The following is a 22504-nucleotide window of genomic DNA, read 5'->3' on the forward strand; positions in this document are numbered from 1 at the left end:
CACTCCTTGGGAGGTTCATATCCCCACAGTCTATAGCTAAAAGGACTTACCTTTTTCCTCCTGCAGAATAATCCTTACCAACACTACTTGGCACAGCTAAATAAATAATAAATCTTCTGTGGGGGTGAGAATAGGTCAGAATTCAGGCTTTAAGTGTGTATGATATTATGGTAGACTGATTTAGATTTTGTTTCTTGAGTTAATATAATTTAAATGAACAAAGGTAAGAACTCAAAAGTAGTAATGCTATTTTCATATTGGAAAGAACTTAAACTGCTGCTACATTTTATATTGCTGACTTATAAAATATTAATTTTATATCAATTTTTTCATTAGCGACTATAATTGACCACATATAAACATATTCTTTTATGCTGCAGTCACGAAACATTTATTATGGAAGAAAAGTCTAGGTCATTCAATATCCAAAGACATAATTTCTTTGTATACTCTTATGACAAGAAATTGTATCCCGGGCTGGAGTGATAGCATAGTGAGTAAGGTGTTTGCCTTGCATGCAGCCAATGGGTTCGATTTCTGATATCCCATATGGTCCTCTGAGCCTGCCAGGAGCAATTCTGAGCGCAGAGCCCAGCAGTAAACCCTGAGCTCTACTGAGTGTGGCCCAAAAACTAAAAAAAAGGAAAAGAAGAAAAAGAAAAGAAATTGTATCCACTTTGTCAAGACACTCAAGCATTTATTAAGTGCATGACTTTCTTTGACTCTAGTAAGATAAGTTTAATGAGAGAAATGCTATTAAAAAATATGAGTTGATCACCACCACCACCACCACCACCCCATTTAAAAAAAAAAGAACAAAAAAAAAAAAAGAAAAAGAAAAATATGAGTTGGGTTTGGTAAGTGGTAAGGTGCTTGCCTTGCATGCACTAATGTGGGACATTCCTTGGTTTGATCCCTCGGTGTCCCATATGGTCCCCCAAGCCAGGAGGGATTTCTGAGCACATAGCTAGGAGTAACCCCTGAGTGTTGCCATTGTGGCCCCAAAACAAAAACAAAATATGAGTTACATTCTCATTAAAAACATCATCAAATGCTAGAGTTCTCTCTTTTTAAAAAATTAAAGTTCTTACTCAGTACTAGTTGCATTAATTAGATCTAGATTCTGTTTTGATTTTTAGGGAGTGTAATTTAGCTATTTAATTATTATTCTTTAAGTGAAAATGTAGTACATTTTATGTGTGGAGAACCATATGGGATGTCGAGGGTCAAACCCACTCCTGGGTCGTCTGCGTGCAAGGCAAATGCCCTACTGTTGTGCTATCACTTTGGCCCTAGATATAGATAACTTTAAGCCAAAAAAATTTTTAAAGAAGATAACTGAGTTATTACTTAATTGAGAAAAAGAGGTTTAGAATTTTCTAACAAGTGTAACATTTGTACACCAGTATATAGGAAATTTTTGTTGATAAAAATGGAATTAAATGATTACAAATAAAAAGTCCTACAAATTATGATGGATTATGTGTTGGCCCTAAGTATTCTAGCGTGGTTGTCTGGAACATCATCTTTTTCATCAGAAAAAGAACAGGACATGAGAGCATTATTAAGGACTTCATGGCAATAACAAAGAATGGTGAAGACAAGCTGGAGCTAGTTCTGAAACCCAAAGCTGTTTATACTTAGTAAAATGTGTGACAGCTAAGAATTTCTTAAGATATTCCCATGATTTGAATTTTAATCTTCACCTACTTCCTAGTGTGATATACTAAAAATTGTATTTTTTCCTCTTATGTTGATTTTTCTCTGATTTAGTTATGTATATACACAGCTAAAAAATAGAACTTAATTTGAATTAATTTTTACTTTTTGTTTTTTACTTAGGCATAATGTCCACATCCTGGGATTTATATGATTCATTTAATGCTCTGGAGATTTTATCTGTACCAGCAAGACGATCTCCTGCTGACACAAGAAGCAAAGGAAATGTAAATGCTAAAGATTGGGACCCAAAATTGTCACCAAGTGAATTAGAAAAAAGTAATATTTCATTGATTTTTTTAAGTAGTGTTTCCCCCTGGCATTTTACTTTTTAGTAGTTGTCATCTTTCTGTTGAAACATGCAATGTTCAAGTTTTACTCAGAATTAGTATTTTTGTTATTTTGCGTCATCTTGGGCTTTGAAGTGAAAAATTAGGCTTTGTTTTTTGTTCTTGGAGATCTATCAAGTGCTTCAAATTTTCCATCTTTCACTAGTGCTTCTTTACATACTTTGAAGTTTTCTTTGATGCTGGGCCTCTGCATTTTCTGTCTAGGAAAAGAGAGATGTATCTTTTTATAGATTAAATAACTTATAAGTGAAAGAATATATACTAGCTCTGTGACAAAATAATAATAGTGCCTTTCAGTTGGGGAGAGATTTTACTTTCCCAGGGACACTGGCAGGGCTGTTTTTTGTTTGTTTTCTTGTGACACCCATCAATACTCTCAAGTTCTTCTAGGCTCTGCACTCAGGAATCACTCCTGGTGGTGCTCAGGGAACTATATGGGTTGCCAGGGATCAAACTCAGGTTGGCTGCATGCAAGGCAAGTGCCTTACTGCTTTACTATCACTCTGGCCTGACACTGGCAGTGTTTAGAGAGATGTTGTCATGACTGTATCTCTGGGTTAATGTGAAGAGTCCCCTGACTTTCCTATAGGACACCCAACATAGCAAATAACATACCCAATCAAGTGTCAATACTACCAAACCTGAGAAATCCTGACTTACTCTCTTAGTGTTTAAGATAATAAATTTTCACTTAAAGTGTTTTAACTAGAACCAACCCACAATTTGTAAGTTTCAAAATATATTCATCAACCTGGGAGAATATTTGATAAATGTCAGCTATCAATTTGTCAAATTCCAGTTCTGACTGGTGATTCTCTAAATTTCCTCTCCCTTTTCTGAATGTTTGTGTTTTTTTCTTGTCAAAAGTTATTGTATCGATAGGTTCCTTCTTATTCCAGAATAAAAATTTCTACAGACTATATAACATGATGTTACATTGGCCACAAGTAAAGTAAAAGCTAGAGAGCTTTTGTAAAGTTTTGGTGAATTTTCATAGTTTCAAACTAAAATAGTTTTACTCTCACTACTTTTGATGTGAAACGTATGTAATATTTAAAAGTAGCAAATCAATATTTTTGAATACCAAGTTTAAAGAGCATTGCAACCTTTCAGAAAATAATTGACTTATTTATTATTAATAACGTGACTTCAGAGACTCGGGATCTGCAGAACTTATCTTAAAAACTTGTTCATCATTGTATTTCAATTTAATATTTAATAGATATCAACTTTAGATATGTTGCCTTGTTATTTTGAATTTTTTAATTATATTTATGACCATGGAAACAGCCAAATTTTATGGAAAGAAAAATCAGATGATTTGTCTGAGAACACTGAAGGGAAAAATAAAGTAGTTACCAATGAAAAACTTTTTGAATGCTATTGTCATTTAATGGTCATTATTCTTAAAATAAGTTACTAAAAATTATTAAGAAAACTTTTTTGGCTGAAAATTACTTTGGGATTTCAAATTGGATATAAACAATCCACCCCCTATTGACATTAATATAAATACTATTGTATGTGTATATATGTAACTGTGTGTATATGCATATACACATTGTATTTTTAACTTTAATAATTTAGAAAATATAGGTTCATATCTTTGAATATTTTTAAGACTATATTTCAGGTTCTGGAGATATAGTATAGTAGGTAAGGAACTTGCCTGGCATATGGTTTTATTGCCTTTGACCATTTGTTATTCCTTTACCATGTTTCTTTATGAGAGAGCATATATGAGGCCATATATACGAGAGCATTCTGTTTTAGTCCTTCTCATTCAAACTGACTTCTCTCATCTCAATAACCTCTGGTTCTATCTATGTAATAGTGAAATGCATCATTTTATCTTTTCTTATAACTGAGTATCCCACTGTCATAAGGGTATTTTAAACAGAAGGACTGTTTCTCATTGTGGACAGAGATGTAGTGTTACTTCCTTTGAAGATGCAGAGAAATAGGGGTGGATGAGATGAAGGCTTTTGGAATTAGAAAAAAGTAAGGACATTTTTGTTTTGTTTTGGACCACACCCAGTGATGTTGAGATTTTACTTCTGACTCTGCCCTCAATAATTACTCCATGTGGTGTCTGAGTACTATATGGGGTTCTGGGGATTGAATCTGGGTTGTTAAATGCATGGAAAATTCCCTACCTGCTACAGCCCAGGAAATGAATTCTTTGGAATTTGTTTGTTTGTTTTTGGTCACACCTAGCAACACTCAGGTGTTACTCCTGGCTCTGCTCTCAGAAATTACTCCTGGCAGGCTTGGGGACCATATGGGATGCTGGGGATCAAACCCAGGTCTGTCCCAGGTCGGTTGCACGCGAGGCAAACCCACTACCACTGTGCCATCACTCTGGCCCGTCTTTGGAGGTTTTGGAAAGGAACAATATTTGTTTTGTTCCTGAGATAACAATTTTTTATACATTGAATTACTGGTAATTAAAATAGCAATGGAAAGCTAATATATATAGTAACTTAAAATCAAATTAATTGCAATCAATGACCAAATCACCAACTCTTATTTTAGTTAGACTAAAAATATAAAGAGATGCATGAGGTGACTGTCTTCTGAATATTATTATATTTTTGAGTAAGTAAAATTCTAAAATAGAAAATATATGGTCATCTTGCTTGCGTTGGCCCATAAAAGAAATTCAGTAAATATACTTTTCACTTATTAATTCTAGAGGATAAGCAACGTAGTATGGCAATATGTACTTTAAAAGCCATTTAGAAAGCCTGGACCATGCAATATTACTTGTATTATCTTATTATTACATCATATTTATATTTTACAGGCGGTGAAAGTTCTTTGATGGATATGGAAAATGTTATTTTGGCTAAAGTCCATGATGAAGAAGAAGACCAGATTGACATACTCATGAAATCTGAAAAGTTTCAGCAAAACTTATTTTTTATGGAGCGAGTTCTAATGGAAAACATATTCCAGCCCAAATTGGCAGCTTATCGTCAGCTTCCTATTTTTAAAGGTATTTTTTTTAAATAATCACATTTTGACTATCTCAAATGGGTAAAACTTTTTAAATGGGTATTATTTATAAAGTTGATCTCCAGGTGATCTCCTCACCTATGAGAAAATGTGCTTTTATGAATGTCAACACTCAGTCTGACAGTTGTTGATGAGGCCAGACTAGTGATCCCACATGAAGAAATGATCCCTTAAATTCAGAACTCTCTGTATCTCTAACTTTTCCTTCTCTCACCCTGTAGCAAATTATTCTCCAATTCTGCTTCAGTCACTCCACTGACTTCCCACATTGTATATGTTCACAGACTATTCTGAAGAACTGTAGAGTGGCTGTAATTTAAAGTTCTATTTTTTTTAAGTAAACAAAGTGAAATTTACAGTTAACTTCTTAGGTTACATTGCATGTGACCAAGTTAGGTGTTCAGACTAGCTGTTGGATCCAGTCTACCATCCTGACTTGTATCACAGATACAGGTTGAAGACAGCATTTAAATGCTCACAAACCATCACCACCTTCCATTGCTTAAAATAAATTATCAATCTCCTAGTGATAATGAGACATTAATAGCAGTGTCTTCAAAGTTCCTGTAATCAGACACAGAAGATTATCTCACTGTATCTCAATTTGAGAGACCTTTAAAGTTAACTTACATTGTATAAGTCTTACCTGGTCATCTCCAAGACTAACCAAAACTTTCTATCTTAGAACCTTAGGCTGAGAAATGTTAGCAGCCTGCTCTTATATTTTTCTTATATTTTTGTTTTTGCCAACTATATTTCCATTTTTTTTTTTCTTTTTTGGTTTTTGGGCCACACCCTGTGACGCTCAGGGGTTACTCCTGGCTATGCGCTCAGAAGTTGCTCCTGGCTTCTTGGGGGACCATATGGGACGCCGGGGGATCGAACCGCGGTCTGTCCTAGGCTAGCGCAGGCAAGGCAGGCACCTTACCTCCAGCGCCACCGCCCGGCCCCTTATATTTCCATTTTTAAGTATGGATTAGAGCAGGCACCTTTGAAGAAATTCTCAAAGTCCTACACTCAGTATTTGTTTCTATATGGTTGCTTTAAACATAGCTCGTAAAATAAAATACATGACAAATGGTTGTAAATATTTTGCTTATACACCTCTAGCAGAATATTGGAAAGCTATGTTCTTTTGTGATGGTTTAATTAAAAATCATATTACATGTGTAGACTTTTCCTCCTACATTTCTAGAGTTGATATTTCCAATGTATGGTGCTTGTTTGACTTTGGAAAAACAACTGTTGGTATATCATTATTTTAAATATATAGAACATATTTTTGCCAGCTTGGATATTGTAAAAATATCTCTGTTTTATTTACTGAATTTAGGGCAGGGGCATTCATTATTTGTTTGATGCCATGTGTAAGTATTTGGGGGGGGGTAGATACCTTTTATTTGTTTGTGAGTGTCTCCTCTCTTATTGATTTATTTATGCTAAATCATTTTTTATTTATTTTTATTTAGTTAAAGGACGATGATTTACAAAGTTATTGATAGTTGACTTTTAGGCATTTAATATTTCAACACAACACCCACCACCACCAGTGTTTTCATATTTCATCATTTCCCCACACCCTGCCTGCCACTTGAATAGGCACATGACAAGTTTCATGGTTGCAGCTTAGGTCTTATGTTTTTAGTGTTGTTGAACATACCAGGAATTTTTAGGATGGATAGAAGTTAATTTGGGGGGGCACAGAAACTAATATGATCATATAACTTCTCCCATAAGTATTTATCTAGGCACTAGGGTTTACAATACCATATGTGATAGAGTTTCAGGCATACATTGTTCCAATTCTACATCCACCACCAGAGTATTAATATCCTTCAACCAATGTCTCATGTATCTTCCAATCCTTGGAAAACTCAGTTCTGTAGGAAGCTCTCAGTTTCTATTAACAGTGACCAGCTGTTATTCCCTTACCATGCTTCTTTATTTTTACATGTGAGAGTGACCATTCTTAATTTGTACTTCTTAATTTGTATTCGTACAAATTCTTAATTTGTACTTCTGTTTAATTTCACTCCATATTATACTCTCTAGTTCCTCATACATAAAAATGATTGCTTCCTCTTTTTTTTTTTTTTGATTGTTGACACTCCAGAGTCTAGCTTTATTAAACATATACTGTTAACCATTGAGGGTTCTACTCTTTTTTTTTTAATTTTTTTTTTTTATTTAAACACCTTGATTACATACATGATTGTGTTTGGGTTTCAGTCATAAAAGGAACACCACCCATCACCAGTGCAACATTCCCATCACCCAAGTCCCAAATCTCCCTCCTCCCCCCCCCAACCCCCGCCTGTACCCTAAACAGGCTCTACATTTCCCTCATACATTCTCAATATTAGGACAGTTCAAAATGTAGTTATTTCTCTAACTAAACTCATCACTCTTTGTGGTGAGCTTCCTGAGGTGAGCTGGAACTTCCAGCTCTTTTCTCTTTTGTGTCTGAAAATTATTATTACCAGGGTGTCTTTCATTTTTCTTAAAACCCATAGATGAGTGAGACCATTCTGCGTTTTTCTCTCTCTCTCTGACTTATTTCACTCAGCATAATAGATTCCATGTACATCCATGTATAGGAAAATTTCATGACTTCATCTCTCCTGACAGCTGCATAATATTCCATTGTGTATATGTACCACAGTTTCTTTAGCCATTCGTCTGTTGAAGGGCATCTTGGTTGTTTCCAGAGTCTTGCTATGGTAAATAGAGCTGCAATGAATATAGGTGTAAGGAAGGGGTTTTTGTATTGTATTTTTGTGTTCCTAGGGTATATTCCTAGGAGTGGTATAGCTGGATCGTATGGGAGCTCGATTTCCAGTTTTTGGAGGAATCTCCATATTGCTTTCCATAAAGGTTGAACTAGACAGCATTCCCACCAGCAGTGGATAAGAGTTCCTTTCTCTCCACATCCCCGCCAACACTGTTTATTCTCATTCTTTGTGATGTGTGCCATTCTCTGGGGTGTGAGGTGGTATCTCATCGTTGTTTTGATTTGCATCTCCCTGATGATTAGTGATGTGGAACATTTTTTCATGTGTCTTTTGGCCATGCGTATTTCTTCTTTGTCAAAGTGTCTGTTCATTTCTTCTCCCCATTTTTTGATGGGGTTAGATGTTTTTTTCTTGTAAAGTTCTGTCAGTGCCTTGTATATTTTGGAGATTAGCCCCTTATCTGATGGGTATTGGGTGAATAGTTTCTCCCACTCAGTGGGTGGCTCTTGTATCCTGGGCACTATTTCCTTTGAGGTGCAGAAGCTTCTCAGCTTAATATATTCCCATCTGTTAATCTCTGCTTTCACTTGCTTGGAGAGTGCAGTTTCCTCCTTGAAGATGCCTGTAATGTCCTGGAGTGTTTTGCCTATGTGCTGTTCTATATATCTTATGGTTTTGGGGCTGATATCGAGGTCTTTAATCCATTTGGATTTTACCTTTGTACATGATGTTAGCTGGGGGTCTAAGTTTAATTTTTTGCAAGTGGCTATCCAATTGTGCCATCACCACTTGTTGAAGAGGCTTTCCCTGCTCCATTTAGGATTTCCTGCTCCTTTATCAAAAATTAGATGGTTGTATCTCTGGGGAACATTTTCTGAGTATTCAAGCCTATTCCACTGATCTGAGGACCTATCCTTATTCCAATACCATGCTGTTTTGATAATTGTTGCTTTGTAGTACAGTTTAAAGTTGGGAAAAGTAATTCCTCCCATATTCTTTTTCCCAATGATTGCTTTAGCTATTCGAGGGTGTTTATTGTTCCAAATGAATTTCAAAAGTGTCTGATCCACTTCTTTGAAGAATGTCATGGGTATCTTTAGAGGGATGGCATTAAATCTGTATAATGCCTTGGGGAGTATTGACATTTTGATGATGTTAATCCTGCCAATCCATGAGCAGGGTATGTGTTTCCATTTCCGTGTGTCCTCTCTTATTTCTTGGAGCAGAGTTTTATAGTTTTCTTTGTATAGGTCCTTCACATATTTAGTCAAGTTGATTCCAAGATATTTGAGTTTGTGTGGTACTATTGTGAATGGGGTTGTTTTCTTAATGTCCATTTCATCCTTATTACTATTGGTATATAGAAAGGCCATTGATTTTTGTGTGTTAATTTTGTAGCCTGCCACCTTGCTATATGAGTCTATTGTTTCTAGAAGCTTTTTGATAGAGTCTTTAGGGTTTTCTAAGTAGAGTATCATGTCATCTGCAAACAGTGAGAGCTTGACTTCTTCCTTTCCTATCTGGATTCCCTTGATATCCTTTTCTTGCCTAATCGCTATAGCAAGTACTTCCAGTGCTATGTTGAATAGGAGTGGTGAGAGAGGACAGCCTTGTCTTGTGCCAGAATTTAGAGGGAAGGCTTTCAGTTTTTCTCCATTGAGGATAATATTTGCCACTGGCTTGTGGTAGATGGCCTTCACTATATTGAGAAAGGTTCCCTCCATTCCCATCTTGCTGAGAGTTTTGATCAAGAATGGGTGTTGGACCTTATCAAATGCTTTCTCTGCATCTATTGATATGATCATGTGGTTTTTATTTTTCTTGTTATTGATGTTGTGTATTATGTTGATAGATTTACGAATGTTAAACCAGCCTTGCATTCCTGGGATGAAACCTACTTGATCGTAGTGGATGATCTTCTTAACGAGGCATTGAATCCTATTTGCCAGGATTTTGTTGAGGATCTTTGCATCTGCATTCATCAGTGATATTGGTCTGTAATTTTCTTTTTTGGTAGCGTCTCTGTCTGGTTTAGGTATCAAGGTGATGTTGGCTTCATAAAAGCTATTTGGAAGTGTTTCTGTTTGTTCAATTTCATGAAAGAGTCTTGCCAAGATTGGCAGTAGTTCCTCTTGGAAAGTTTGATAGAATTCATTAGTGAATCCATCTGGACCTGGGCTTTTGTTTTTCGGCAGACATTTGATTACTGTTTTAATTTCATCAATGGTGATGGGGGTGTTTAGATATGCTACATCCTCTTCCTTCAACCGTGGAAGATTATAAGAGTCCAAGAATTTATCCATTTCTTCCAGGTTCTCATTTTTAGTGGCGTAGAGTTTTTCAAAGTAGTTTCTGATTACCCTTTGAATCTCTGTCATATCAGTAGTGATCTCTCCTTTTTCATTCCTGATACGAGTTATCAAATTTCTCTCTCTCTCTTTCTTTGTTAGGTTTGCCAGTGGTCTATCAATCTTGTTTATTTTTTCAAAGAACCAACTTCTGCTTTCGTTGATCTTTCGGATTGTTTTTTGAGTTTCCACTTCGTTGATTTCTGCTCTCAGCTTTGTTATTTCCTTCTGTCTTCCTATTCTTGGGTCCTTTTGTTGAGCATTTTCTAGTTCTATTAGCTGTGTCATTAAGCTACTCAGGTAAGCTCCTTCTTCCTTCCTGATGTGTGCTTGCAAAGCTATAAATTTTCCTCTCAGTACTGCTTTTGCTGTGTCCCATAAGTTCTGAGAGTTTGTGTCTTTATTGTCATTTGTTTCCAGGAACCTTTTGATTTCCTCCTTGATTTCATCTCGGACCCACTGGTTATTGAGCATGAGGCTGTTTAACTTCCAGGTGTTAAAGTGTTTCTTCTGAGTCCCTTTGGAGTTCACAAATAATTTCAGAGCCTTGTGGTCAGCGAAGGTAGTCTGCAAAATTTCTATCCTCTTGATCTTATGGAGGTATGTTTTATGTGCCAGCATGTAGTCTATCCTGGAGAATGTCCCATGTACATTGGAGAAGAATGTGTATCCAGGTTTCTGGGGATGGAGTGTCCTATATATATCCACTAGGCCTCTTTCTTCCATTTCTCTCCTCAGGTCTAGTATATTCTTGTTGGGTTTCAGTCTGGTTGACCTGTCCAGTGTTGACAAAGCCGTGTTAAGGTCCCCCACAATTATTGTGTTGTTGTTGATATTATTTTTCAGATTTGTCAACAGTTGTATTAAATATTTTGCTGGCCCCTCATTCGGTGCATATATGTTTAGGAGAGTGAATTCTTCCTGCTCTACGTACCCCTTGATTAATATAAAATGTCCGTCTTTGTCCCTTACAACCTTCCTGAGTATAAAGTTTGCATTATCTGATATTAGTATGGCCACTCCAGCTTTTTTATGGGTGTTGTTTGCTTGGATAACTTTTCTCCAGCCTTTTATTTTGAGTCTATGTTTGTTCTGACTATTCAGGTGCGTTTCTTGTAGGCAGCAGAAGGTTGGATTGAGTTTTTTGATCCATTTAGCCACTCTGTGTCTCTTAACTGGTGCATTTAGTCCATTGACGTTGAGAGAAAGAATTGTCCTGGGATTTAACGCCATCTTTATTTCAAAATTTGGTGTGTCTTTTGGGTAGTCTTGTCTTAGATTAGGTCTTTCAGTTTTTCTCTTAAGACTGGTTTTGTGTCTGTGAAGTTTCTGAGCTGTTTTTTGTCTGTGAAACCATGTATTCTTCCATCAAACCGGAAAGTGAGTTTTGCTGGGTATAGTATTCTGGGTGAAGCATTCATTTCATTCAGTCTTGTCACAATATCCCACCACTGCTTTCTGGCATTGAGCGTTTCTGGTGACAGGTCTGCTGTAAATCTCAGGGAAGCTTGCTTGAACATGATTTCCCCTTTTGATCTTGCTGTTTTCAGAATTCTGTCTCTATCTGTGGGATTTGTCATTGTGACTAGGATGTGTCTTGGGGTGGTTTTTCTGGGGTCTCTTTTGGTTGGTACTCTTCGGGCATGCAGGATTTGATCACATATATTCTTTAGCTCTGGAAGTTTCTCTTTAATGATGTTCTTGACCATTGATTCTTCCTGGAAATTTTCTTCCTGGGTCTCTGGGACTCCAATGATTCTTAAGTTGTTTCTGTTGATCTTATCATAGACTTCTATTTTCGTCTGTTCCCATTCTTTGACTAATTTTTCCATTGTCTGCTCATTTGCTTTAAGTTTTTTGTCCAATCTCTCCTGCTGTATGGAATTGTTATGTATCTCATCTTCCACAGCACCAAGTCTATTCTCAGCTTCTGATACCCTGTCCCAGAGCTTATCCATTTTGTCATTCACTTCGTTTACTGACTTTTTCAGTCCTGTTAGTTGACATGTTATTTCAGTTTGGAGTTTTGTCATTTCTGCCTTCATATTTTCTTGGTTCTTATTAGTGTTCTGTTCAACTCGATCCATGGTTTCTTGGAGTCTGTTAAGCACCTTCCATATTGCTAGTCTAAAGTCCTTATCTGAGAGGTTGATTAGTTGTTCAGTCATTATCTGGTCCTCAGAATTGTCATCTTCATTCTCTATGTCTGATGCTGGCCTGCGTTGTTTCCCCATTGTCACACTTGTATTGTGGGTTTTTCTACGTGTTGTAGTGGTATTCATTGTCTATATGATGTAGGCAGCACACTCCTCTGGCTCCTCCCTTTCTGGATGGGCTGACTTGCCTCTAAGGGAGGGGAGTCCTCCGTGGATGAAGCCTCACACTGGGACAAATCTTAGGCCCGAGCATGCAACAGAGAAGACAGTCCAGAGAGAAATGTTTGCTTCTGTGATATAGCGCTGTTCTTAGTGTGATTTTTCCTTCTTGTTGCAATGGAGTTCTTTCCTTAGAAAGAGTGCACGGCCGCGTAGCGAAGCGGAGCGGCCGTGCTCCTCTGAGCCTCTTTTTGCCCCACTCGCAAGAGTTTCACGCAAGAGGACAGTAGACAGACATAGACAGGTCACACTCACAGTCTTTCACAGCTGAGCCCCACTGGGCCGGTGTACTTTTGTGGATTTTCCCCGCCTGGTGTCACACACAGGGAGCCAGCTTTTGCAAAGGTTAGCCGGTTTTTATGCTCTGAAGTCCCTCCCTGAAAATGGCGTCTGGGCAAGCGAGGTTTCTGGAGGCTCTTTTTGCCCCACTCACAAGAGTTTCACGCAAGAGGACAGTAGACAGACATAGACAGGTCACACTCACAGTCTTTCACAGCTGAGCCCCACTGGGCCGGTGTACTTTTGCGGATTTTCCCCGCCTGGTGTCACACACAGGGAGCCAGCTTTTGCAAAGGTTAGCCGGTTTTTATGCTCTGAAGTCCCTCCCTGAAAATGGCGTCTGGGCAAGCGAGGTTTCTGGAGGCTCTTTTTGCCCCACTCACAAGAGTTTCACGCAAGAGGACAGTAGACAGACATAGACAGGTCACACTCACAGTCTTTCACAGCTGAGCCCCACTGGGCCGGTGTACTTTTGCGGATTTTCCCCGCCTGGTGTCACACACAGGGAGCCAGCTTTTGCAAAGGTTAGCCGGTTTTTATGCTCTGAAGACCCTCCCTGAAAATGGCGTCTGGGCAAGCGAGGTTTCTGGAGGCTCTTTTTGCCCCACTCGCAAGAGTTTCACGCAAGAGGACAGTAGACAGACATAGACAGGTCACACTCACAGTCTTTCACAGCTGAGCCCCACTGGGCCGGTGTACTTTTGTGGATTTTCCCCGCCTGGTGTCACACACAGGGAGCCAGCTTTTGCAAAGGTTAGCCGGTTTTTATGCTCTGAAGTCCCTCCCTGAAAATGGCGTCTGGGCAAGCGAGGTTTCTGGAGGCTCTTTTTGCCCCACTCACAAGAGTTTCACGCAAGAGGACAGTAGACAGACATAGACAGGTCACACTCACAGTCTTTCACAGCTGAGCCCCACTGGGCCGGTGTACTTTTGCGGATTTTCCCCGCCTGGTGTCACACACAGGGAGCCAGCTTTTGCAAAGGTTAGCCGGTTTTTATGCTCTGAAGACCCTCCCTGAAAATGGCGTCTGGGCAAGCGAGGTTTCTGGAGGCTCTTTTTGCCCCACTCACAAGAGTTTCACGCAAGAGGACAGTAGACAGACATAGACAGGTCACACTCACAGTCTTTCACAGCTGAGCCCCACTGGGCCGGTGTACTTTTGCGGATTTTCCCCGCCTGGTGTCACACACAGGGAGCCAGCTTTTGCAAAGGTTAGCCGGTTTTTATGCTCTGAAGACCCTCCCTGAAAATGGCGTCTGGGCAAGCGAGGTTTCTGGAGGCTCTTTTTGCCCCACTCGCAAGAGTTTCACGCAAGAGGACAGTAGACAGACATAGACAGGTCACACTCACAGTCTTTCACAGCTGAGCCCCACTGGGCCGGTGTACTTTTGTGGATTTTCCCCGCCTGGTGTCACACACAGGGAGCCAGCTTTTGCAAAGGTTAGCCGGTTTTTATGCTCTGAAGTCCCTCCCTGAAAATGGCGTCTGGGCAAGCGAGGTTTCTGGAGGCTCTTTTTGCCCCACTCACAAGAGTTTCACGCAAGAGGACAGTAGACAGACATAGACAGGTCACACTCACAGTCTTTCACAGCTGAGCCCCACTGGGCCGGTGTACTTTTGTGGATTTTCCCCGCCTGGTGTCACACACAGGGAGCCAGCTTTTGCAAAGGTTAGCCGGTTTTTATGCTCTGAAGACCCTCCCTGAAAATGGCGTCTGGGCAAGCGAGGTTTCTGGAGGCTCTTTTTGCCCCACTCGCAAGAGTTTCACGCAAGAGGACAGTAGACAGACATAGACAGGTCACACTCACAGTCTTTCACAGCTGAGCCCCACTGGGCCGGTGTACTTTTGTGGATTTTCCCCGCCTGGTGTCACACACAGGGAGCCAGCTTTTGCAAAGGTTAGCCGGTTTTTATGCTCTGAAGTCCCTCCCTGAAAATGGCGTCTGGGCAAGCGAGGTTTCTGGAGGCTCTTTTTGCCCCACTCACAAGAGTTTCACGCAAGAGGACAGTAGACAGACATAGACAGGTCACACTCACAGTCTTTCACAGCTGAGCCCCACTGGGCCGGTGTACTTTTGCGGATTTTCCCCGCCTGGTGTCACACACAGGGAGCCAGCTTTTGCAAAGGTTAGCCGGTTTTTATGCTCTGAAGTCCCTCCCTGAAAATGGCGTCTGGGCAAGCGAGGTTTCTGGAGGCTCTTTTTGCCCCACTCACAAGAGTTTCACGCAAGAGGACAGTAGACAGACATAGACAGGTCACACTCACAGTCTTTCACAGCTGAGCCCCACTGGGCCGGTGTACTTTTGCGGATTTTCCCCGCCTGGTGTCACACACAGGGAGCCAGCTTTTGCAAAGGTTAGCCGGTTTTTATGCTCTGAAGACCCTCCCTGAAAATGGCGTCTGGGCAAGCGAGGTTTCTGGAGGCTCTTTTTGCCCCACTCGCAAGAGTTTCACGCAAGAGGACAGTAGACAGACATAGACAGGTCACACTCACAGTCTTTCACAGCTGAGCCCCACTGGGCCGGTGTACTTTTGTGGATTTTCCCCGCCTGGTGTCACACACAGGGAGCCAGCTTTTGCAAAGGTTAGCCGGTTTTTATGCTCTGAAGTCCCTCCCTGAAAATGGCGTCTGGGCAAGCGAGGTTTCTGGAGGCTCTTTTTGCCCCACTCACAAGAGTTTCACGCAAGAGGACAGTAGACAGACATAGACAGGTCACACTCACAGTCTTTCACAGCTGAGCCCCACTGGGCCGGTGTACTTTTGCGGATTTTCCCCGCCTGGTGTCACACACAGGGAGCCAGCTTTTGCAAAGGTTAGCCGGTTTTTATGCTCTGAAGTCCCTCCCTGAAAATGGCGTCTGGGCAAGCGAGGTTTCTGGAGGCTCTTTTTGCCCCACTCACAAGAGTTTCACGCAAGAGGACAGTAGACAGACATAGACAGGTCACACTCACAGTCTTTCACAGCTGAGCCCCACTGGGCCGGTGTACTTTTGCGGATTTTCCCCGCCTGGTGTCACACACAGGGAGCCAGCTTTTGCAAAGGTTAGCCGGTTTTTATGCTCTGAAGACCCTCCCTGAAAATGGCGTCTGGGCAAGCGAGGTTTCTGGAGGCTCTTTTTGCCCCACTCGCAAGAGTTTCACGCAAGAGGACAGTAGACAGACATAGACAGGTCACACTCACAGTCTTTCACAGCTGAGCCCCACTGGGCCGGTGTACTTTTGTGGATTTTCCCCGCCTGGTGTCACACACAGGGAGCCAGCTTTTGCAAAGGTTAGCCGGTTTTTATGCTCTGAAGTCCCTCCCTGAAAATGGCGTCTGGGCAAGCGAGGTTTCTGGAGGCTCTTTTTGCCCCACTCACAAGAGTTTCACGCAAGAGGACAGTAGACAGACATAGACAGGTCACACTCACAGTCTTTCACAGCTGAGCCCCACTGGGCCGGTGTACTTTTGCGGATTTTCCCCGCCTGGTGTCACACACAGGGAGCCAGCTTTTGCAAAGGTTAGCCGGTTTTTATGCTCTGAAGACCCTCCCTGAAAATGGCGTCTGGGCAAGCGAGGTTTCTGGAGGCTCTTTTTGCCCCACTCGCAAGAGTTTCACGCAAGAGGACAGTAGACAGACATAGACAGGTCACACTCACAGTCTTTCACAGCTGAGCCCCACTGGGCCGGTGTACTTTTGTGGATTTTCCCCGCCTGGTGTCACACACAGGGAGCCAGCTTTTGCAAAGGTTAGCCGGTTTTTATGCTCTGAAGTCCCTCCCTGAAAATGGCGTCTGGGCAAGCGAGGTTTCTGGAGGCTCTTTTTGCCCCACTCACAAGAGTTTCACGCAAGAGGACAGTAGACAGACATAGACAGGTCACACTCACAGTCTTTCACAGCTGAGCCCCACTGGGCCGGTGTACTTTTGCGGATTTTCCCCGCCTGGTGTCACACACAGGGAGCCAGCTTTTGCAAAGGTTAGCCGGTTTTTATGCTCTGAAGTCCCTCCCTGAAAATGGCGTCTGGGCAAGCGAGGTTTCTGGAGGCTCTTTTTGCCCCACTCACAAGAGTTTCACGCAAGAGGACAGTAGACAGACATAGACAGGTCACACTCACAGTCTTTCACAGCTGAGCCCCACTGGGCCGGTGTACTTTTGCGGATTTTCCCCGCCTGGTGTCACACACAGGGAGCCAGCTTTTGCAAAGGTTAGCCGGTTTTTATGCTCTGAAGACCCTCCCTGAAAATGGCGTCTGGGCAAGCGAGGTTTCTGGAGGCTCTTTTTGCCCCACTCGCAAGAGTTTCACGCAAGAGGACAGTAGACAGACATAGACAGGTCACACTCACAGTCTTTCACAGCTGAGCCCCACTGGGCCGGTGTACTTTTGTGGATTTTCCCCGCCTGGTGTCACACACAGGGAGCCAGCTTTTGCAAAGGTTAGCCGGTTTTTATGCTCTGAAGTCCCTCCCTGAAAATGGCGTCTGGGCAAGCGAGGTTTCTGGAGGCTCTTTTTGCCCCACTCACAAGAGTTTCACGCAAGAGGACAGTAGACAGACATAGACAGGTCACACTCACAGTCTTTCACAGCTGAGCCCCACTGGGCCGGTGTACTTTTGCGGATTTTCCCCGCCTGGTGTCACACACAGGGAGCCAGCTTTTGCAAAGGTTAGCCGGTTTTTATGCTCTGAAGTCCCTCCCTGAAAATGGCGTCTGGGCAAGCGAGGTTTCTGGAGGCTCTTTTTGCCCCACTCACAAGAGTTTCACGCAAGAGGACAGTAGACAGACATAGACAGGTCACACTCACAGTCTTTCACAGCTGAGCCCCACTGGGCCGGTGTACTTTTGCGGATTTTCCCCGCCTGGTGTCACACACAGGGAGCCAGCTTTTGCAAAGGTTAGCCGGTTTTTATGCTCTGAAGACCCTCCCTGAAAATGGCGTCTGGGCAAGCGAGGTTTCTGGAGGCTCTTTTTGCCCCACTCGCAAGAGTTTCACGCAAGAGGACAGTAGACAGACATAGACAGGTCACACTCACAGTCTTTCACAGCTGAGCCCCACTGGGCCGGTGTACTTTTGTGGATTTTCCCCGCCTGGTGTCACACACAGGGAGCCAGCTTTTGCAAAGGTTAGCCGGTTTTTATGCTCTGAAGTCCCTCCCTGAAAATGGCGTCTGGGCAAGCGAGGTTTCTGGAGGCTCTTTTTGCCCCACTCACAAGAGTTTCACGCAAGAGGACAGTAGACAGACATAGACAGGTCACACTCACAGTCTTTCACAGCTGAGCCCCACTGGGCCGGTGTACTTTTGCGGATTTTCCCCGCCTGGTGTCACACACAGGGAGCCAGCTTTTGCAAAGGTTAGCCGGTTTTTATGCTCTGAAGACCCTCCCTGAAAATGGCGTCTGGGCAAGCGAGGTTTCTGGAGGCTCTTTTTGCCCCACTCGCAAGAGTTTCACGCAAGAGGACAGTAGACAGACATAGACAGGTCACACTCACAGTCTTTCACAGCTGAGCCCCACTGGGCCGGTGTACTTTTGTGGATTTTCCCCGCCTGGTGTCACACACAGGGAGCCAGCTTTTGCAAAGGTTAGCCGGTTTTTATGCTCTGAAGTCCCTCCCTGAAAATGGCGTCTGGGCAAGCGAGGTTTCTGGAGGCTCTTTTTGCCCCACTCACAAGAGTTTCACGCAAGAGGACAGTAGACAGACATAGACAGGTCACACTCACAGTCTTTCACAGCTGAGCCCCACTGGGCCGGTGTACTTTTGCGGATTTTCCCCGCCTGGTGTCACACACAGGGAGCCAGCTTTTGCAAAGGTTAGCCGGTTTTTATGCTCTGAAGACCCACCCTGAAAATGGCGTCTGGGCAAGCGAGGTGTCTGGAGGCTCTTTTTGCCCCACTCGCAAGAGTTTCACGCAAGAGGACAGTAGACAGACATAGACAGGTCACACTCACAGTCTTTCACAGCTGAGCCCCACTGGGCCGGTGTACTTTTGTGGATTTTCCCCGCCTGGTGTCACACACAGGGAGCCAGCTTTTGCAAAGGTTAGCCGGTTTTTATGCTCTGAAGTCCCTCCCTGAAAATGGCGTCTGGGCAAGCGAGGTTTCTGGAGGCTCTTTTTGCCCCACTCGCAAGAGTTTCACGCAAGAGGACAGTAGACAGACATAGACAGGTCACACTCACAGTCTTTCACAGCTGAGCCCCACTGGGCCGGTGTACTTTTGCGGATTTTCCCCGCCTGGTGTCACACACAGGGAGCCAGCTTTTGCAAAGGTTAGCCGGTTTTTATGCTCTGAAGACCCTCCCTGAAAATGGCGTCTGGGCAAGCGAGGTTTCTGGAGGCTCTTTTTGCCCCACTCGCAAGAGTTTCACGCAAGAGGACAGTAGACAGACATAGACAGGTCACACTCACAGTCTTTCACAGCTGAGCCCCACTGGGCCGGTGTACTTTTGCGGATTTTCCCCGCCTGGTGTCACACACAGGGAGCCAGCTTTTGCAAAGGTTAGCCGGTTTTTATGCTCTGAAGACCCTCCCTGAAAATGGCGTCTGGGCAAGCGAGGTTTCTGGAGGCTCTTTTTGCCCCACTCGCAAGAGTTTCACGCAAGAGGACAGTAGACAGACATAGACAGGTCACACTCACAGTCTTTCACAGCTGAGCCCCACTGGGCCGGTGTACTTTTGCGGATTTTCCCCGCCTGGTGTCACACACAGGGAGCCAGCTTTTGCAAAGGTTAGCCGGTTTTTATGCTCTGAAGTCCCTCCCTGAAAATGGCGTCTGGGCAAGCGAGGTTTCTGGAGGCTCTTTTTGCCCCACTCGCAAGAGTTTCACGCAAGAGGACAGTAGACAGACATAGACAGGTCACACTCACAGTCTTTCACAGCTGAGCCCCACTGGGCCGGTGTACTTTTGCGGATTTTCCCCGCCTGGTGTCACACACAGGGAGCCCTGATTGCTTCCTCTTTTCTTATAGCTGATTAGTATTCCATGGTGTATATATTCCAGGATTAATCCTCTCATCTATTCTTGGGCAGTTGTGTTGTTTCCAAGTCTTGTCAATGTGGCCAATTACACTGACTTTCCAATGTAAACTAAATCCCGGGTTTTAGTTTCATTTTGTTAGTATATATTACCTATTTATTTATTGATTTATTGATTTTTTTGGGGGGTCACGCCCAGCGGTGTTCAGGGGTTATTCCTGGCTTTTCACTCAGAAATAGCTCCTGGCAGGCTAAGGGGACATATGGGATGCCGAGAATTGAACCTGGGTTCGTCCTGATCAACTGTGTGCAAGGAAAATGGCCTACCGCAGTGCTATTTCTCAGGCCCCTATGTTACCTTTTATATATTGGTGAGTAGGGTTTTCTGGTACTCTGCTAAAATTTATTTTTTAACATGCAACATATTTTTCTAATGATTTAATTTTCTTATAAAGTCCTTTGAAAGAACTGGCTTTTGTGACAGTATTGTGATGGTTTTACAAAATGAGTTTAGAAGCCTTTCATCTCCTATTTTCCAAAATAATTTTTGCATTTATTTATTTTCTTTACATGCCAGATAACTTTTGACAGTTTAAATGGGGCAAGGAATATTTTATCAAAGGTTTACAAATCAAAAATGAAAATTCCTTTAATGATATAGGGTGAATCAGGCACTTTTTTTGTATTAAGGTTATTTCAAAGAAACTCACAATGGTTCAGCTTCATTGTAATATAGTTTGACAGTTTCTTACAAAGCAAAGCATATTGTTTTGTCATGGTCCTTTGTAATTTCCCTGTGGAGTTGATTGAATACCTCAAACACACACAAACTAACGTGCACAAAGAAATAACAGTTCTATTAATAAATCTCAAAACTTGAAAGCTATTAAGATGTCCTATAGTAGATGAGTAAATACACTGTGGTGTATCTAAATAATGGAATACCATTCAGCATCAAAAAATAAGAGGATTATCAAGCCATATGCAGACATGGAGGATGTAAATGACTATTATTAAGTAAAAATGCCCAACTGCAAAAATGTCACATACAGTTTGGTTGTAACTGTATTTCATTCTGGAAAAGACAAAGCTGAACTCCATCTAAAAATCCTCAAAGAGACACAATACCTGGTGAACCTCTTTCCATTTTGTAGGCAAGACTTTCTTGTGCTGCCCTACACACAAAACACTTCCCACTTTCAGTGAAACCCCAAACTTCAGAAGTTTCTGCCCAAAATCTAGACTGTTGTTTGAGGTGCCCTATGACATGGGTCATGTGATTCTGCCTATGCTGTGGTGTTAATGTGCCATTGGATAGACAGAAACTTCAGTAGGTACTTGTAGTATGGCTGCCTTTTTTTTCTTCTGCACTTGGGGGACCGTATGGGATGCCTAGGATCAAACCTGCCTTGGCTTCATACAAAGCAAGTGCCCTACCCACTGTACTACTGCTCCAGTCCCCTATGGACAACTTCTTATTCATTCTCAGTCATCAACTTATTTGATTTAATTTTAGAGCGTGAACCTGAAGAGCCTGAAAAGTTTTTAGGGGTTGAAAAAGTTGAAGAGATTCAGGAAGAGTCAAAGAGAGAAGAGGATGAAGAACTAGAAATAAATGCAGAGCCAGCACCAATACCAGCCAATTTGGAACGACTTTGGTCTTTTTCCTGTGACTTAACCAAAGGCCTTAATGTGAGCAGCCTTGCCTGGAATAAGACAAATCCAGTAAGTTTGCAAGCATCTGAGCAATTCCATTTCTAGCAGTGAAAAGCAACCGACAAATCCCAATAAAAATAGTATTTTCTCAGATAGAAGGCGAGCAATTTAAAGAGACATCTCCCTCATTTTTAAATTCCTCTAACATAAATCCATGCTTTTTAAAAAATGAGAAAATGTGAATAGTTACCAAAGTGTATTTCCCCCTTTAATTGAAGACAAATTTATTTTTATTTTAGGAGATGTATTTGAGATATGGCTTACTCTGAATCACTCTAAGATACTAAGAAGTGAATTGGAATATATGGCTGGTTTATATTAACATATGCCAAATTCATGTACCTCATTTATTTCTTTGTAAAAGTGCTCCTTTTCCAGAAACACATACTTATTACATTGATCAGGCAAAAATGCAGACAAATCTTTTGATTTCTTAAAATGCTTCAAACTGTTCCAAAAATTAAATGGCACTTACTTTGTACCATGTACAGTAGTATACATTTTACTGAGTTCAGCATAACTTTACAAATTCAGAGTTGTTTTCCTCATTATGTTTGTAAGGAAACAAAAGTGCAGAAAGGATAACTATCTTGCTCAAAGTTACACAGCTAGCTAGTGAGAAAAATCCAGCGAGAATTAAGATCCAGCTATCTGACTCTGTAGTTCTAGTTCTTAACTGCTGACTGTAGTACCCAAAATCACCTTGAGAAAATGAGGTGTATATCAAGCTGAAGAAAAAAATTTTCATTGTGAAAAATATCATGGTTCTTTTAAAAGGCATGAGAATGAAGAATGTTATTAGAACAAGTTTATAAACTGTAAGAAAAGATCATTCTCATGCCTTTTAAAAGAACCATGATATTTTTCACAATGAAAATTTTTTTCTAGTAATTCTAAAATGTCTGGGTGAACAGTTTATAAGGGGTTGAGATTGGGTCCTTGTTGGGGAGAGCCAGGTACACTGGTGACAGGTCTGGTATTGAAATTAGTACATAATAAACTATCATCAACA

At 41.7% G+C, this 22504-nt stretch overlaps 1 protein-coding gene across 1 annotated transcript in view; it reads left to right on the forward strand.

Moving 5' to 3' along the window:
- The window catches only part of DNAI4 (dynein axonemal intermediate chain 4), a 98211-nt gene that overhangs the window by 27687 nt on the left and 48020 nt on the right, over positions 1 to 22504 (forward strand). The window contains exons 7-9 of the mRNA XM_049775454.1: positions 1843 to 1998; positions 4876 to 5067; positions 21293 to 21501. Coding sequence (XP_049631411.1) covers positions 1843 to 1998; positions 4876 to 5067; positions 21293 to 21501 — 557 coding nt within the window. The remainder of the gene's footprint in view (positions 1 to 1842; positions 1999 to 4875; positions 5068 to 21292; positions 21502 to 22504) is intronic.

This window comes from Suncus etruscus, chromosome 6 (assembly GCF_024139225.1).
Source record: "Suncus etruscus isolate mSunEtr1 chromosome 6, mSunEtr1.pri.cur, whole genome shotgun sequence".
NCBI lineage: Eukaryota > Metazoa > Chordata > Mammalia > Eulipotyphla > Soricidae > Suncus > Suncus etruscus.